The sequence below is a fragment of the Aulostomus chinensis genome, chromosome 2, assembly GCF_037954235.1.
Source record: "Aulostomus chinensis isolate RoL2024-O1b breed Wild chromosome 2, RoL_Achi_v1.0, whole genome shotgun sequence".
In the NCBI taxonomy this organism is placed as follows: Eukaryota; Metazoa; Chordata; class Actinopteri; order Syngnathiformes; family Aulostomidae; genus Aulostomus; species Aulostomus chinensis.
The window spans coordinates 18700142-18718187 of NC_141321.1; the positions used below are offsets into that span (position 1 = coordinate 18700142).

At 41.1% G+C, this 18046-nt stretch overlaps 1 protein-coding gene and 1 long non-coding RNA gene across 13 annotated transcripts in view; one reads left to right on the forward strand and one right to left on the reverse strand.

Moving 5' to 3' along the window:
• plekha7b (pleckstrin homology domain containing A7b) overlaps positions 1-13405 on the forward strand; it is a 77647-nt gene extending 64242 nt beyond the window's left edge. For 9 of the 12 annotated variants that reach the window (XM_086182629.1, XM_086182554.1, XM_086182561.1 and 6 more), the window contains 13 exons: positions 59-208; positions 1180-1281; positions 1598-1709; positions 1895-2109; positions 2739-2930; positions 3055-3172; positions 3309-3400; positions 3962-4189; positions 6463-6690; positions 7636-7769; positions 7858-8006; positions 10366-10533; positions 12596-13405. In XM_086182629.1, coding sequence (XP_086038755.1) covers positions 59-208; positions 1180-1281; positions 1598-1709; positions 1895-2109; positions 2739-2930; positions 3055-3172; positions 3309-3400; positions 3962-4189; positions 6463-6690; positions 7636-7769; positions 7858-8006; positions 10366-10520 — 1875 coding nt within the window. In that variant the 3' untranslated portion in view covers positions 10521-10533; positions 12596-13405. Of the gene's footprint in view, positions 1-58; positions 209-1179; positions 1282-1597; positions 1710-1894; positions 2110-2738; positions 2931-3054; positions 3173-3308; positions 3401-3961; positions 4190-6462; positions 6720-7635; positions 7770-7857; positions 8007-10365; positions 10534-12595 lie in introns of those variants that run through there. The other 3 variants (XM_086182577.1, XM_086182586.1, XR_015109760.1) reach the window with 3 other exon arrangements.
• LOC147269314 (uncharacterized) overlaps positions 1-18046 on the reverse strand; it is a 328107-nt gene that overhangs the window by 66429 nt on the left and 243632 nt on the right. Inside the window, exon 3 of the long non-coding RNA XR_015109772.1 lies at positions 15130-15310. This is a non-coding gene — a long non-coding RNA (uncharacterized LOC147269314). The remainder of the gene's footprint in view (positions 1-15129; positions 15311-18046) is intronic.

Sequence of the window (18046 nt, forward strand, 5' to 3'; positions counted from 1 at the left end):
TGTGTCAAGTTTTATTGATATGGTCTGTAAATATTTCCCTTTTCGTGTGCCGATCTAGGATAAGTTGGAGTCTGTGTTGGATGTTTCCCACCAGCAGATGGAGCAGTATAGAGATCAGCCGGCCCACACCGAGAAGATCGCCTACCAGCAGAAATTACTACAGGAGGACGTGGTGCACATCAGGGCTGAAATATCCCAAGTGTCCACAGTAAGACAGAGTAGAGTTATAATGAAAGTAAACAGTTTGAAAGAACAAGATGTTTGCTTCTGTTTTTAACTTGTTCCCTTTTGATGGTTTCTGCCTCTGGTACCATGTTTCAGGTTGAGCGTGACTATGAAAATGAGCAGCTGGGGACAAACCAGGGGCCAAGACGAAACTCGTATTACAAAAGTGCACCTGTCAGCCATGCCAAGAATATTCATTCATATTCAAAATATTCAGTGGTGAAATGAGAAAGCGTGAGAGTTATGAGTAAATCATATCAGCCAAACAGCAGCATGTGCATTGTTAAGCCTGTTTCCTGGCTGTCAGACACTGGATGATACAGCTCTTCTTAAATTGCAAAAACAAAAAAATATCGAAGCCATTATCAGCATTTCTTTATATAATAATTAACATTTTCAAACTTTAATTACATATCAGATCAGAGGCCAAGTGTTTAGCCATAACCCAACATTTCCATTTCAAAACCAAAGCTGTCCTTGTCATTTAATCACCCCCTCTGCTGCTATGGGCAGCACGCTAGATGACCGCGCGCGTCCTCCATCAGCAGTGTTTCACCACATGGTGGGTAGGAGGACTGCACCCTGAACAACCAGAGGAGGTGCTAGTGCAGCGACTGGGACAAAAGCTCATCTGGCGTCCAATTGTGTCCGTACCCATGCCTAGCCAAGCCACAACAAAACCAGTAGCCTCAGTATTGGTAGACAGTGCAGCACAACACTGCACTACCTGGGTGTCCATAAACTTTTTAATGAAGTTTTTTTAAATTAATTTTTAATGACCTTTCGTGGCCCACCTGCAGTACCTTCACAGCCTATGTGCGATCCACACTTTGGGAATGGTTACCGTGTTACATCTCACCATACATGGACTTGTTTCAGTGCGAGGAATACAGTATATGAAGGCAGTTTCTGGTCTAATTATAACATGGAGTGCTGTTGTGTTCTGATGTGCAGGAGATGGAGAACGCGTGGAATGAGTACAACCGGCTGGAGCGAGATGTGGACTGGCTGAAATCAGCCCTGCAGGGACACATGAGCCGCTCTGATCTTTCTCAGGTCTGTTCTCACACACACACACACACACACACACACACACACACACACACACACACACACACACACACACACACACACACACACACACTACCAGATATTCATTCTCAGGAATAGATGAGTGGGAGTGAGAGCGTTGAGCTAATTATGCTGAGATAAGCACAGAATGCTCGCCTGTTGATTTCTGCTCAATGTCAAATTTGTCATGTTATTTTGTCAAAAGAAATGACCTTCTCCCAACAATAGGTAGTATAAAAGTAAGTAACAGTGAATAGAAATGTGTTCATGAATACCCAGTGTTTGATTTTTTTGTGAGCAGCAGGAGAAAATCCAGATCAGGAAAGAGCTGTGGAGGATCGAGGATGTTATCGCAGGCCTCAGCAGCAGTAAAGCCAACTACAAAGTCACTATCTCCTCTGTGACCAACCCGGGTAAGACAACAGAGTTAAATGTGGGTAAAAAAAAGCCAGCCTTTAGTCTGTGAAATGAAGTCCAAGCCACAGAAATCCTTCAAGGCAGCACTGATGTCTTGAACATGCCCTACAGGAGAAGACAGCATTCTCTTTAGAATCCTTGTGCACTCATTTTACATCATCTTATACATCCGCTTCCCCAGAGAGGAAATTTGTGCCTTCAGTGTCGGCGTCATCAGTGCCTTCTGTGTCTGGGAGCCCGTCTGCTATGGAGATGAGATTGTTCCAGCAGCAGCAGCAGCAGCACAGCCCCCACCTCAGCCCCAGTAGCCACAATCCCACAACCCCCACTTTTTCCTCAAGCCCCAGCCAGCAGCTCCTGCACCAGTCCACAGCCATCACCACTGGGCCTAAGTGGGTGAGTGGCAGCTGTCACAGAAACCAGAGTGACCTGTTTCTTTTCAAATAAAGGACCCTATTTATCATCCCTTGTTGTTTGTTGTTGTCAAGTTGTGTGAACTTTCGTGATTGTTTGAACTAGAGATGGCGCTACATACCACACACTTGTTTCTTTGACTCTGACTTGAAACAGACAGAAAAGCTGTTGATAATACTTTTATATGGTAAGACTTTGCTTCACTTGCCACCTAAAAAAACATGTGAATGTGCAACAAATGTCCCACTGGATTTCTTACATTCATAAAGAAAGAAACCCCAGTACATCCATCCATCCATCCATCCATTGTCTTCCGCTTATTCCTGTTAAGGGTCGTGGGGGGGCTGGAGCCTATCCCAGTGGTTGGGTGAGAGGCGGGGTACCCCAATACATGAATTACTTAAATCATTACAACACTGTGAGAGCAGTGGGAGTGAATAAATGCGGTAAAGTTGTGGCCGCACAATGAAAAACCCCAAACAATGATCTTCTGTTTCGTAAAGCCAGAGACACGAAGAATAACTCTCTGTTGGTTCATCAATACGAGCGATGCGTCTGATGTCACACATTGTTATTTGATGCTATTTATCAGCTAGTGATTGTGTGCGCAGGCTGAGGAAGATGTGCCTCCCAGACCTCCTCTACCTCAAGTCTACAGCCCTGATGAGCATCCCCCCACGGTACCCCCGCTGCCCAGGGAGACAACCGTAATTAGACACACCTCCGTGCGCGGCCTCAAACGACAGTCAGATGAACGAAAACGAGACAGAGAGACAGGGCAGGGCACCAATGGAGACATTAAGGTACGTGTGTGTGTGTGTGTGTGTGTGTGTGTGTGTGTGTGTGTGTGTGTGTGAACCTGCAGTGTTTAAATGCTTCTAGTTCTAGTTTCAGTTTCATTCTCATGTATAACATCTGCACCCTAAGGTGGAACTCAGGCCTTTCCTGAGCGACCCCGAGCTAATGGGTGCTGGAGACGGCTCCAGTCACATCAGTGTAGCAGCGTCAGGACACGACGGAGGTTACCAGACACTACCCAGCAGAGGTGGGTGGATGTCTGCACAACTCATTGATATTGTCACAATGCTTTAAAGTAGCACATCATATGGAAACGAAACACCCTCCAAGATTTTCATGGCCAAGTTGAGAACAGTGTTTGAATGTTGCTTGGTTCCCCTCAGGAGTGGCTGGATCCTCACTGAGGATAAATCAGTCTTCAAGTATCTCCTCTTACGTGACCCTCCGACGAGCAGCTTCAGCTGGCGGCATGAAGGTGAGGCTGGCTTTCAGTAAACTGAAATCAACTAATGAAGGAAGCAAATGGTTCAACCATGCATGGGAATGTCCATCCACTAAAAGCTTCTCCACTAAATAGTATAATCTCGATATGAAGTGAAGTTATTTTACTGAAAATTACGTTTGAATCAGAATAACAGCATTATCTCTCAACGGTGATCTTGTTTGTCTTAAAAACTAATGTTATACAATTTTCATGAATTTTAAAATATTTGAAAAATGTAGATTTGATGTCACACATAAAATGATAATTAATGGTACTTTGATAAAATAGCAATTTATAGACATATAATTAACACTACTATTGAATTAATGCCCCACCTCTACATTTATCTTATTTCTTAAAATCAGCATTATTGTGGAGAACAAGGATGAACATTTGTGCAAAAAATGATGTCACTTCCTAATGTGTGTAAATGTGTGTCAGTTGTGATGCGTTTCTTCTGTCATTTTTTTGGGGGGTTTCTTTTCATTGGCCTTACCCTCTGCTACACCTTTGACTTTTTTTATTGAGTCTTCTTCCTCCCACTTCTCTCAGGAGAGACCAAAAAGTGCCTTGGAGCGTCTGTACTCTGGGGACGCGGCGCAGCAGCAGCAGCAGAGTGGGAAGATGAGTGCGGATGAGCAGCTGGAGAGGATGAAGAGGCATCAGAAGGCTCTCGTCCGACAGCGAAAGCGTACCCTTAGCCATGGAGACCGCCATGCCTCTTCATCACCGCACTCCTCGTCCTCAACCCCCCGTCCGCTTTCAGCAGACTTGGGATCTGTATGTTGCTAGAGCAGTATCACACGTCACACTCTCACGCATGACGACAGCCAAACAGAGAGTGGCGATCTAACGACATGCCTTCACACAGTCTCGTAGCTCTTTGCTCTGTTTCTGATAACTTGGTCATAGCACGTTCAATGAAGGTCATTCACTATGTGGCTCTAACTGAACTTATTTCTTGCTGTTTTCAGACTTAGAGATAAGAGGATTATAGTTTGTGCTTCAGCGACTGAAGCAGTGTTACGAAATGATTTCTGGTGATTCCCATTTATGACAACTAGACATATTTGCACAGGAGAAGATGAAACAGTCTCCAGGACATCAATGTGCACAAGTACTTAAAACATTCACTGACATATCTTGACTTTCTGAGTTAGACATTTCATGGTGGAAGTTTTCCTTCTCCATCAGCAGATCAGTGACTGCAGTTTTCAGTCTTTCAGGATGGACCTGTTGCCTTTGTAATGTCGCCCCCCCCCCCCTCTTAATTTATAATTTGAGATCCTCATAGTTTTCAGGACAATCCGCCATTGCACGCTTTGTGAGATTCCTAAGAGTTCAAATGCAGCAAAAGACTCTCACTCGTAAACCGGCATGTTCAGGTGAATATGCAGGGTGATTAGGTCAGCAAACGTGTTGCCAAAGTTAGCGTGAACAATAGAGCCATGTGAGTGAAATCATGACAAGTTAAAATGAACCGGAATTATCAACAACTGTCAAAACAAATTCATTAAGTAGATTTAATTATGTTTGCACTGCGTTAAAGGGATCTTCGTGTTTATCTTTTCCAAAATCATGACAAAATCCACCTCTATAACATTAATAACACATTAATTAGCCCAGCCTCTAATGTCATCAGACCCCCCACAGTCATTCATTTCTGGGTATTTTTGTTTCCATTCATCACTGAGACAGACCCTAAAATACATCCTCACCTATCCTCTCTCATCGATCTCTCCATTTCTCCACTACGGTTACTTTCACCCTGTCAGTAGAAATATCCCGAGCCATCCACAAGCTATCAGGTATTTAGGTTAGTTCATTCATGCCAGCCTGCAAGTATTTGGCTATTTACCACATACAGGGGGTATGTACTCCCTGAATGTTTTGTGCTTTCATAAAAAAAATATATATATATGTTTTTGAGCCTCAGTAGAAGAGTCTCCCAGTTACACATCAGTAATTAATTCAGTAATCTAATCTATAATCTATAAACTCATAATCTGTCCTGGGCTGTTATTAGAATTGAAATATCACATATCTAATCCACCTTAATGGACTCCGATTGAGACCCAGGATATTCCTATTTGACGTATATTTTAACCGTACTACCACACTGTTGTCTACTTTCTATCACTTGTGCTTTCAGAATCTCACTTGTCTAGATACTCATCCCCTCCATTCACTTTAAACTGTCCATTCTGTGTGTGTGTGTGTGTGTGTAAGTGTGTGCCTACATATTTTCTACTGACCAAAACATTGACCTACACTGAGCAATGCTGATTTTCGCTTACTTAGCTTAACCTCATCATGACAGTTTTGCTTGTTGCATTTTTGTTTTAATTTCTTTTTTATTCTTCAAAATAAGATAGGAAGATAAAAATGTTCTGAGTATTTTCTAGTCTTTGAGAGATGAAGAATTGTCTTTTACTTAGGCTACACTAATGTATATAACATGCATTTTCTATCAAAACATTGGTGACATCAGTGTTTGCTCAGTGATTTTATTATCTGCTAATATTTAGTATTAAGTCTCAATTGTGAGTGTTCTCAAATAAATAAACATGATCTTCTATTGACATCATATTGCCATGTTTTTCATTTGTTTTATTGGTTCTCTGAGTATGTACAGTGTGTTGGGTGAAATAAGAATGCACAAAGTATCTTTCTTGTTTTTGTTTTGTTGTTCTCATCATGTTCTAGATTATTTATAGCATGCTGTGTTTGGAGGGTTCCCAGTTTCATATAAGCATGCATACTCATCTATGCATGCTCCCTCTGTTTTTCCCCTTTTTCTCACCTGTACACACACACTCATCTTCACACACGCACACACTCACACACACAGATTCTCCCTACAGTCTGTCAAATCATGGTAGCACACAAGTGCTAACTAGTTTGCAGGCAAGTGAAACAAGTCGTTTTAACATTTTCTCAATCAACAAAACCTGACATCTTCCTGTAATGTATTTTTCAGTGTATCCTGTGTGTGTGTGTGTGTGTGTGTGTGTGTGTGTGTGTGTGTGTGTGTGTGTGTGTGTGTTATCCAGTGGAAGAGAGAGCAGGAGTTTGACCTGCAGTTGCTGGAGAGGGCTGTTCAGGGGGAGGAGGCTCAGGGAGTTCGGAGCGTCCAGGGGGAGGAAAGGCCACCTGAACACAAAGAGAGACCCCGCTCACACTCCGACGAATGGCTGACCTTCTGCTCCTCAGCTACAACCCCTTCCGCCCATGAGATCGACCTGGACTCATTAGACTTTAACCTGGACCTTATCAAAGAGGTACAGGAAGTGACTACTGGTTTAATTTGGTAGGTCAAGAAATGATCATAAACCCAGGAAAAAACCTTGTAGAGAATAATGATATTACTTAGGAGCTTGTGCAAAGTTGACCTGAACAGCAATAGCATGGAGCGAAGGCAGTAATTTGAAGCTCAGTGTGAGCTGATGAATGGCTGGCAGGTGAGTCTCATCCAACTAACAGCTGGTAGGATATATAAAAGAAGACTAATCGTAAATCCAATAGGACACCAGCTAGCACAACTGCTAGCAGATTTACTGACTGTTTTGATTTGAAAATGTGATAAAGGACATATTTCAGAAGGAACTAAAAGCATAAACTAGAAAGTGATTTTTAAAAAATGATTTAAACAAATATAATGACACTTATTACTTTGTGGATTCCTGTTTTGAAGCTGTAGCCATCTTGGCTTTTGGAACTTAATATGACCATATTTGGACAATGTGACCACACTCTTCTATTTTACTCTAAACGGGGCTAAAGTTGACTAACGAACTAACGTAACTAACGTCACGCTGCAATGAAGAAGACTTGAGATTGTTTGCAAATTGTTTACTTCTCATGTCAGTTCTCTCATGGTCAGTGTTACTGCACTTCACTATGTTGTGCTTTATTCACTGTTTTGCTTTATTCAATCAATTTGTCAAAAGAAAACATCAGAGAAGAAGAAAACACACATACCTTTAATATCTCTTCTAAGAGTGGAGCTGTCTGAATAGAATAGCCTTTGTTACAGCTGCATTTGTTCTGCTGTTTTGATCAAATGGCTGAGTGAAAGATTTCTCTTCAGTTTACAGAGAATAAGAAATATATGTTTCTTACATACATGTGTTTTGTGGATTCTTAAGTGTTGTCTCTTAAAAGTATGGATGGACCATACCTTAAATTTTTATTTTATATTAGTCTTAAATGTCTGTTTTGTGCAGCTGTCCAAGCCTCAGAAGGTACTGATCCCGGAGCGTTATGTGGATTCAGAGCCAGAGGAACCCCTCAGTCCTCAGGAGATTGAAGATCGCCACCGTAAAATGGAACGAATCAAGAGCATCTTAGCAAAATCCAGGTAAATGAAACAAACACAAAAGCTGTAATAATGTTGCTGATAGAGGATCAAGCAAACATAGAATGCCTCATAAATTTTGTGTTTACAGTGTACAGAACCTCGCACCGGCCGTGTCCGTTGACAAGCCCGAGGTGGGACTGGTGGCCCTGGACTCTGTTCTCCAGGAGCAGGAGCGGATCATCACCATGTCCTACGCTCTGGCCTCGGAGGCCTCCCTCAAAAGTAAACGGGTGGCAGGTTGGTCAGACATATGATCCGAATCAAATATGTGTTCAAGTACTTTAATGATCCTACTTCCACAGAAATACTTTCAGAAATAAGAATTTCTCCTTCTAAAAGAAATGATTGTTTTACTTCTTCATCAAATTGACATTTTTCATCAGAAAAGGGCTAAAGTGAAAGTAGAAGTCTTTCAAATACCTTGGATTGATGTAGTGGAGATGAGAAGGGAATAAGGTGTAGAGTCAAGCATTACGGCTGCTCAATCCCTAATAACGGAACATTATTCCTTATTAGAAGCTCAGATAGTTTCTAATTGCAGTCGGTGTAGCATCTTTCAGACAGGGGAGGAATCGCTTGATGAGGCTATTTTGTGTGCTGATCAATGACCCAGTCAAACTCTCCGCTCCTTCTGCATACCATTAATACTGCTTTGAACGCAGCTCTGAACCTGCATTAAAGACACTGCACTCACTTCTCATCTCTTTCATGCTCTACAGCAGGCGGGCAAGTTCATTTTCACTGTAGCTGCAGTAGATTGTCTGTCTGCCTTGCTCACACACGCACACACTCGCACACATATATCTGTCACACACAGTAGCACTCAACCTGTCAGCGTGTATGGAAGCTTGATATGCTCTGTGAGGCAAAGTCAACAATTATAACATTATTTCCAGCGTAGAGAAATGTCAGAGAATATAACTGGTGGCATCTTGTCAGCCGAGTCTGAATCAATGACTTTCTCTGCCTTTGGTGTAAGCGAGGTATGCTGGTGCACTTTCAAACCCAGAATCTTTTTCATAGTATTATGCATGAGAGGCTTCAAAAATGACGGGATTAAAATCAGGAATATGCACCAACGCAGTTACATTCAATATCTATCAATAAGGAGGCTTCGACTGTTGGATTGTTCAATGAAAATGTGATGTAATTTAGTATTTATGTAGTTACAATGATCAAAAGGAGTCTTCGGAAATAACTGCAAAAATGTTAATGATCTAAAAAAAAAAGGAATTTTACTTTGCCTTATAGTTTATACTGTGATACAGAAGCTTTTTTTAAATTAAAATATGTGGTTGTGTGATATAATGGATGAGCAGGTGGCCTTTATGCAGATTCAGATTCAGATAACTTTATTTATCCTTGTGGGGGGGGCAATTAATTTATTGATTTTACATCAACAATTTGATGATGATACTTTGAATTATGTTTTATTCGCTGATTTGTTGAATAAACATCTTTTTTGTTGTTTAAGTTAAAAAAAATAGTTTGTAAAAAGTTATTTTTCTGAATACAGTTTTATATACTAATATTGTGATATAAATCTACATGAACAGCATCCATCCATCCACGTTCTACCTGATAAGGGTGGGGGTGGGGGGGGGGGGGCTGGAGCCTATCCCAGAAGCCTTCAGGTGAGAGGCGGGGTTCATCCTGGACAGGTCACCAGTCCATCACAGGGCCAACACATAGAGACAGACAACCATTCACACTCACAGTCACACCTACAGTCAATTTAGAGTATCAATCAGCCTTGTCCCCTCTTGATGTCTTTGGACTGTGGGAGGAAGCTGGAGTACCAGAGAGAACCCACACAGGAACAGGGAGAACATGCAGACTCACACAGAAAGATCCTGTGATGGAGCTGGGGCTCGAACCTGGAACCTTCTTGCTGTGAGGCAACAGTGCTGACCACTGCACCACCGTGCCGCCCTAAACAGCATTGTTATACTTTATCCAAGTAGCCCACCACCTGTTTACAGAATAAAGGAACTGTAAGGAGTTGCACCTGTTTTATTGTATGTACTGTTATCTGTGTTGCACAGTTCCAGTCTGGGCTATACTGACCCATGATTGTGGGTCACATGAATGTTGGGGACAAAAAGTGATTTGAATTGTTCCATCATTGAGTGAGAAGCTGAGCTCAGGAACTGTGAAACAGCTGCAAATTCAGGATGACTATCTGTGTCAAAGTCCATCCACTAAAAAGGCTTTCATCCTTTAAAGGGTCCTCCACCTTTCTGTGGCCATCACATTCAGATAAATTCATCTGTATCGAATTCAGCTAAATATTTTTCCATGACTTTGGAAATAATTTATTTGTTGGAGGTGTCTAAATATGTCACTCTCATATGTTTCAGTGAGACTTAGCCCATGAAGACCACGCCCCCTTTACAGTGTCACAATGATGTTGTGAGACAGCAGAACAATCAGAGCCTATCATTGGTGAAAATGAACACTTTTAGTGAATGGACTTTACATTGCAGCCCTTCTCACTTAATGATTCAAAGTTTGCTCAGATGCTGTCTTTTAACTGGACGCTTAGGCAACAACAAATGTCATTTTCTTCCTTTTTTTTTTCCTTCTGTCTCTGTAGTTCCACCACTGGCTAACATCCCCGTCCCTCCTCCTCTTCCTCCTCCTCCCCCCCCTCCACCTCCACCCCCTCCTCCACCTCCTCCTCCTCTTCCTCCAGTATCTCTGGCACCTCCCTCTACTCTAAGCAACGGAATTCACTACACATTTGTCTAATCCAAGAAAGAAAGTAAGGCCTAACTGCACGTTTTTAATGTTTTCAGAGCCTCTCCAACCCTCTCTATTAGGGGCTGCGGTGTGCTTTGCCCCCCTCGCATGCCCTCTCCTCCTCCTCCTCTTCCTCCTCCTCCTCCTCTGCTGTGATTGCTTAGGTCAGAGAAGCACTGCCTCTGCTCCCATTATCATCAAAACAAACATCTGCAGGCAGTCTGGTCTTCCCACTGTGATAATTGTGTGTAAATTGTTTCCTTTTTTTTTGTCCCCCTGCCAAAATATTTATGAATTTCTTTTGAGGGAAGCAATGGGCTCATAGACAACAGTTTGTAGCATTGTGTATAATTAACAAAAGACACACTGTTTGATTTAGCACCTTGACAGTTCTGTGGTGAACACAGCTGCATTCCTCAGCACCAATTAGCTCCCCATCTGTAGCGATAAAAATCACAAGAAATCATATTGCTGTTTTTTTTTTCCAACTATGAATGCAGAAAGATGATTCGAGCTGTTACAGCACTTTCAACCTGTATTGACAGGTACTGGATTCTGTTTCTGGATCTTCACTTATTTGTACAGTATCATTGTGTGAACTAATGAAATACATACCTGGAGAGGGAGGAAGCATGTAGTGCTCACAGGTTCACATTGATTAAATATACCTAGTTGCTAAATGAACATAGAGAGCAACAACATGTCCATCTGGGTGTGTTTGGCCTTTATTGGCCTGGTTTATTGCAGTTTTCATGTCCTGTCACAAGATGTAAAAGTATAGATCTAAAATAACAACAATGCCTTATTATCAATGAATCATTGAGGAATCTTGGCTCATTCATTCATTTGTGACAGCAGGCTTGTCTGATGTGTCCCCAAACCTTCTCCTCTTAAGATTTAAGATCCTTTATTGTCATCTTAAATCTTCCGGTGGGTGACGATATGAAGTTGGTTTATAAAAGTTTCAACAAAAAAAAAACAATATTTAATTTAAATATGGCAGAACTAGAGCAGCGATCGCCATACTGTCGGTAAGTGTGTCTGCATGATGGTTGACCAGCTAGGATCTGATCAGCAGGACTGTAAAACCTGTTTCAGTATTTATTGTCATTCACATATTCACAGTTCAAAAAGTTTCGCTCTACGGTGGAATTCTTCCTTTAGCTTCTACCATGAATACTTGTTTTAAAATTAAAACAAAATGTATAAAAAGTAGGAAAAGAACAATAAGTAAACAAAAACAAAATATAAAAACAAAAGAATAAAAATGTATTGCAGGGAATATAATCAGGTATAAATATTCTCTTTCCTTTAACTGAGAATAAGAATATGAGAAATATTTTCTATATACACAGTAATTGTATCGATACTCCATGGAGAGAGTATTTCACTTTCTCATATGCAGTTTTGTGTGTATGAATTATTGTGCTGTTCATCGCACTACATTGAATCGTCGGAGATCCAGTTGTGACAGAGACCAACCGTTGTGTTGCTTCAAATTGTTGCACTTGAACACAACGCAAAGATGAGAGTAACTTACAGCCAGTGTGCTTTAACTCTCCAAACCAGCAGGTGGCGATAGACTACCTGTCACTGAAATAGGGAAACGGGAACACGAAGGACTATAGAAATAATTCTTCAATCCAGACTACCGTGTCATAAAAAAAAACCCCAAAATTACGTGAGTGATCATGATGCGCATCATTGGCCTGACATAGCTTTGTGTGTGTGTGTGTGTGTGTGTGTGTGTGTGTGTGTGTGTGTGTGTGTGTGTGTGTCATAGCCTTTAGGTGATCCTACTGATTGACAGTATTCCCGTTTCATTTGTGATGCACGTGTGTGTGCTGAGGGTTGAACTTGACCATTACACTCTGTCTACAAAAACACATTTGGTTGATGTTGCACGTTTTGTTGGTGCTGCATGGACAAACACAAAGAACCTGGACTCTCAAGTACTCATACATTTCAAAGGATGCATTTAATTACACACACACACACACACACACACACACACAGAAAGACAACCCTGGTGATATCTCAGGTTGATACTGTCTTCTGATATATTTTCTTTTTGTCTTTCTCAGCTCAAGCGATTTCTGGACACTGAGGTGCTATTTCACTATGAGGACAAACACCTGGATCCTACAAGAGGAGGGGACTATGTTTTATTTGGGGACGTCTCCGCGCGTCCATCGAGGAGCTGTAGTAACTAGCTAACCTGCCTTGTGGGGCTCATGCAGTAGACCAAGACTTAATAGTCTCCTGAAGGAGGCAGAAGGCTTTGGGAGCTGCTGCACTTAATACCTATGAGAGTGTCTAACAAATGCTAATCTAATAAAAAGTCTATTTTTATTGCACTTTGAACTGTACATTGTATAATGACAAAGAATTCAAACTAAGATTTTCAAGGTATGGCTGAAGTGCTTTGGGATCTCAACTGGGAACATTTAACTCAGTTTTTGTTTTTTTTTAATCTTTTTTTTTCAGGTACAGAATGTGAAACACAAGAGATGTGTCGTGACGGTAGTATTTTTGTCAAAGCTCAGACGATATTCTTACACCAAACCACTTGAACTACCATATGTACATATGTATCAACTGTAGCACTGCCAGCCTCGTTTTAGCTTGCCAAAATGAATTTTATTTTTGCTTACATCTGGATGAAAATAACCTTTAACATATTTTCTGTGTGACTGGGGAAGTTTGCACAATGGAAATTTATAAAAATGTGAATATTAAAGTTATTAACACAAATGTTTATGCATTACATATTTGCTCCTTTGGTGTATTGGTTTTAAATCGGTTAAAAGCACCACAGGCTCAGCTGTCCTGCTATTAAGCCATTTGTCCACATGTGTCAGCAATAAAGAAAAGCTGCCTAAAAACACTCACTTTAGAGCTGAATCCATGGAATGCACACGCACACGCACACACACACACACACACACACACACACACACACAGGGAAAAAATCCAATTTTTACAATATAAAGCCTGATGTCATGAAAAGATTTGGTCTTGATGTCACCTGCTCTTGCTCTCTCTCCTCTGCATTTGATAGGTTTACAGAAGATTTTTCTAATGAAAATGAGTTGCAGCATAGAAATGTAAATTTTTGGTATCATGATGAGGTGTATTTGAATAAGGGGAGGGGTCCTCTCACTATATATTATAATTATGACCTTGTTACACTGCCCTGTAGTGCATAACTTCATATAAATGAACGAGCCCTCATCACCATTATGTTCATCACTGACAGCTAAAATCTCTGCACCAAACTAGGTGGAGCTGGTGGGGACGTTGCTGAGGATGTACACTGAGCATGCTCTATGGGCAGAGCGTGTGCACCAGAGACTTCAGAGGTTAAGGGTCTGGTTAGCCCTCTGCTAACTGAAAGGAGATAAATAATTTAGTTATTCACCTCTTTTAGCCTTTCAAAATGTTAAAAGATGAAATGGATCCAATTCTGATAGTGACATGAGTCATTCTGAGGCGACTGCATGGCTCACAGCTACAGCTGAGCAGAAGATGGAGGCAAATGTTCTGTGCCAAAGCTTGAAATAACAGTGACATTGGTGTTGACGAACAGCCACATTGACCTCCGCAGATTTAATCAGTGAAGGTAGAAATCAGACCTCTTGCTCCTATGAGGAAAAACCACTGAATCCTACCACATCCACGCAGAATAAAAACAACTGACGAAAAGACAGTAAGATGACATACAGTATCTGTCAACAGGACACTGAGTCATAGCACTTCATTTGCCTTGTAGACCCACCAATGTCATGATTTAAGCCCTCCAGAGGATCAAAAGATGTGAATGACACATTCCCATCAATGTGAAGGCTGGACAACCGTCCAGTGTTGACTTGGAGCCTGCTCTCCCCTGCTGGATCCGCCTGATACATGAATGAATGCAGTTTAAACTCCAAATCCAGCTGACCTCAATAAGATCAAAATAAGTTGAAATAAGACGCATTTAAGGTAAATAAACTTTTGCCGTCATCATGATACTGAAGCATTTATTGACTTCATCGTTATTCTAATCACACACAAAGCAAAAGTACAAAATGGTCACTCATCATAGCTTCAAGATTCTCTTTGATCCTCCTCATTGATTGCCTTAACCTATTAAACATCATTCTATTATTTGGAGAAAGGAGCCAAAGTATGGCATGCTCAAAGAACTTTCAATACAAAAAAAAAGGCTTCTTGAAATGTTTCTTAAGTTCAAAGCTTTTTCCATCTCAAAAGGGCATTTTTAATTCCGTGTATTCTCAACCAAGAAGGTGGATACTAATAATTCTGGATTCTGAAGTACAGAATTTATATCTTTAAATCATGAACTATGTCTCCATTGCAATTGTAAAAGAAGCCTCAAAGAAATACACATATTGAAAAATGAAAACCATATGTTTAAATAAAAAGTGCAACCGTTTGCAGCACAGATATTTATCGGGTTATTATCAAGAGTCTCCCTGGTGCACACGCTGATGGAATGTGATACAAAGAGTGGCTGTCTGACGGTGAGCTGCTGTGTTCCCTCCTGAACATCTTTATCTTTAATTAGAGAGTAATTACTTTCACTCGCCTGCAACATGGTGAGCTTTGAACACACCTGAGAGAGCGGGCTGCGCCTCCCTCGGCTCCACAGTGGGTGCAGCCACATCCTCTCTGCCTCCATCCCTCTTCCTCCAGGGTCGGGGCCCCTCAGCGCCCATTGGCGCTGGTGGCTAGAGGACCCATCTCATCCTCTGTTCTGCTTATTTTGCAATAAAATGGGATGTTTTTCCCTCCTCCTGCAAAAAAATAAAATAAAAATTCACTCAAGACCCTCCACTGAGGATTGTGGCATTTCCATGTATTGACGTTTGGCTGCTGGTACATATACATTTGTAATTCTATGCTCTGGACTTCAAAGAGAATGAAAGAGGGCCTATTATGCTAATTGGGTCATGTTCTGTTAAACACAATCAAGGCCTCCCACAGTAATCCCTTACTAAATACTTACTGGCTTCACAGATGCTTTTTCAGATGCACCCAGACTAAGACACATACTGCTCAGTTTCCTGTCAGGCATATTCATTAGAGACTTGTAAAAATGTGTGTGTGTGGGGGGGGGGGGGGGGGGGGCGTGAAACGCTAATAAATAAACAGCAAGAAAGTAGCAGTGAGTAAAAGTGAATCATACTGGTGTCTATAGTGCGGTTCAAGTGACAATCAGGTGAAAGCTTTGTCATACGCTGCCTTTTATTTCCTCCAGGTGTGTGCTTTAAAGAAAGAGCCCATTGAGACTGGCGCGTTGGATCCAACCTCGCTCTCAGATCTTTATTGTTCACTGCACCGCATGCTGCATTTGAAAAATCTTCCCATGATGTTAGTGAGGACAGGAGAACTCCTCCACCGATTCCCAGTGATACCTATTTCCATCACATAAATATTGTTACCAGCCATGAATGTCTGAGGACTCGACAACAGTGGAAACACAGCTGGTGCCTTCTTTGCACGCTGTGGGGTTCCACATTGTGTGATTGTACAAATACAGAATCAAGGAACCCAATGCAATAGGTGCTTTGATTTTAAAATAGTATTTTATGCTGTTTTATCGTTTTTCAAGCTCCGCATATTGTAAATTTTTTAATATGTAAGAAATGGAATGGTGATTTGTTGAATTATTGAAGAGTTAAGAATCACTGAATATTCTTCCTAACGTGTGTGTGTGTGTGCATGCTATAAAAAGAATGGAGCGAACGCTGAATTACAGTCATGCCTCACATCCACCTACTCACAGAAAACAATATCATTTTTGTTACTATAAATATGTTGAGTGGTGGATTATAATTCTTCAGATGTTACACAATTATAAAAATATTATATCATACACTCGCAGTCTGTATACATTTCATGACCTGTGACAACACAAATGCCACATCATAAAGTCTTGAAAAACTACAACAAAACCACTGAAAAACTACAATTACTGAACAATGAATTAATCTCATGTTCCTTAAACGGCAGGCTTTTACAATACCTACAGTGAATGGGGCTTTTTGTACATAAAAGCAATTGCTTTGTAAATGAAGCAAATGCCCCTGGGCCCCCTCTTTAATCACGCAGCCCTAGACACACACACACACACACACACACACACACACACAGACGCTAAGCTAAGTGAGATTTACTTTATTCAGCTACTCCACTGAAAAGACTACAGATGTATCAACATGGTGACATCCGGCTGACTTAGAATCCTGACGGAGAATCATGTTTGCAGCTAACAAGAACACAAGAGGAGCTACAGAATGAAAATTCATTCATCGACTGCCTCCTGACTGGACCTCCAATAACACAGATTGCGGATATGAAGAAATATATTAGACATATGCCACAAATAATTGGTCAAAGTGCTGATATTTGTTGGCTCGGGCTGCGTACTGATGTCCCTGAAAACTATATAATTAGAATTGGCATGTTGCACTTCTTATTTCAACATGATTAATCAGTGGTTCTCTGTTAACTTGAAAGGAAATATTAGATCCTGACTAAACTTTGATGAAATCTAGAGTTACAAGTGAGAGATTTGGGTCAACTAATAAGAACAGAGCGTCCCACTTTGCAAGTCCAATTGGGAGACAGATGATTTGCATGTATGCAAATTGTGTTTGATTTAATTGCATAACTTTGCATTCAGTAATGACACAATGTTACAATCGTTCCGTAGTGGAGGGTCCTTCATGTTTTGACCATGCAACCAATGATGGCGGGTCAAGGCGTGCACACACGCTCATGTGTGCGAGTCCTCATCAGTGATATATACGTGTTCATGCAGTACACAGCAAACCTCCTTCAGGTTGCTGCTGTGAGCTGGGGAACCGCTCATATCAGGAAGCACTAACTGGAAATGAAAAATGCATTGATTCATTTTCACATCACTTATCCGGCTTGGTGTCATGATGTCCTCTCATCTCTCTAATTCTTCTTGTCAGCAGCTGTGATTGATTTAACCTGCGTAATTCAAATCTGCTCATAAAAGAACAAGATGCATTCATTCCCATGCAGATCAACTGCTAAAACACACAAACAAACAAAAAAAACACAATCAAGTAAACCAGCAGGGTCTGGGGCTCACCGCCGTTCAGCGTCATTTCCAAGTGATCCTTGGTTACATGAACATGTTTCTCCTTAATGACCACATTCAGCTTCTGTTTCACTCAGAGGGTCAAGTAGCTCAAGCATCTGACCCTCTTGTGAGGTTCCCAGCAGTAATGAATCCATCTCACCTCCACAACTAAAATGTTACATTTAATCTTACTTGGAAAAGTAAAAGGTCACTCCAGAGTCTTGTTTTATTCAGACACTCTGAAGATTTGGAAAGGAGAGAAAAAACACATTATGTGTTGATGAGATATAACTTGTTCTCATAATTTCATTAATAAATGGCCATGAGATTTTGCCTGATTCGTGGCCACAGATTATAACTTCTTCCCACAGTTTGATTTTGTGGGAAACAGCTTCATCTCATGGGCTGTATGTCT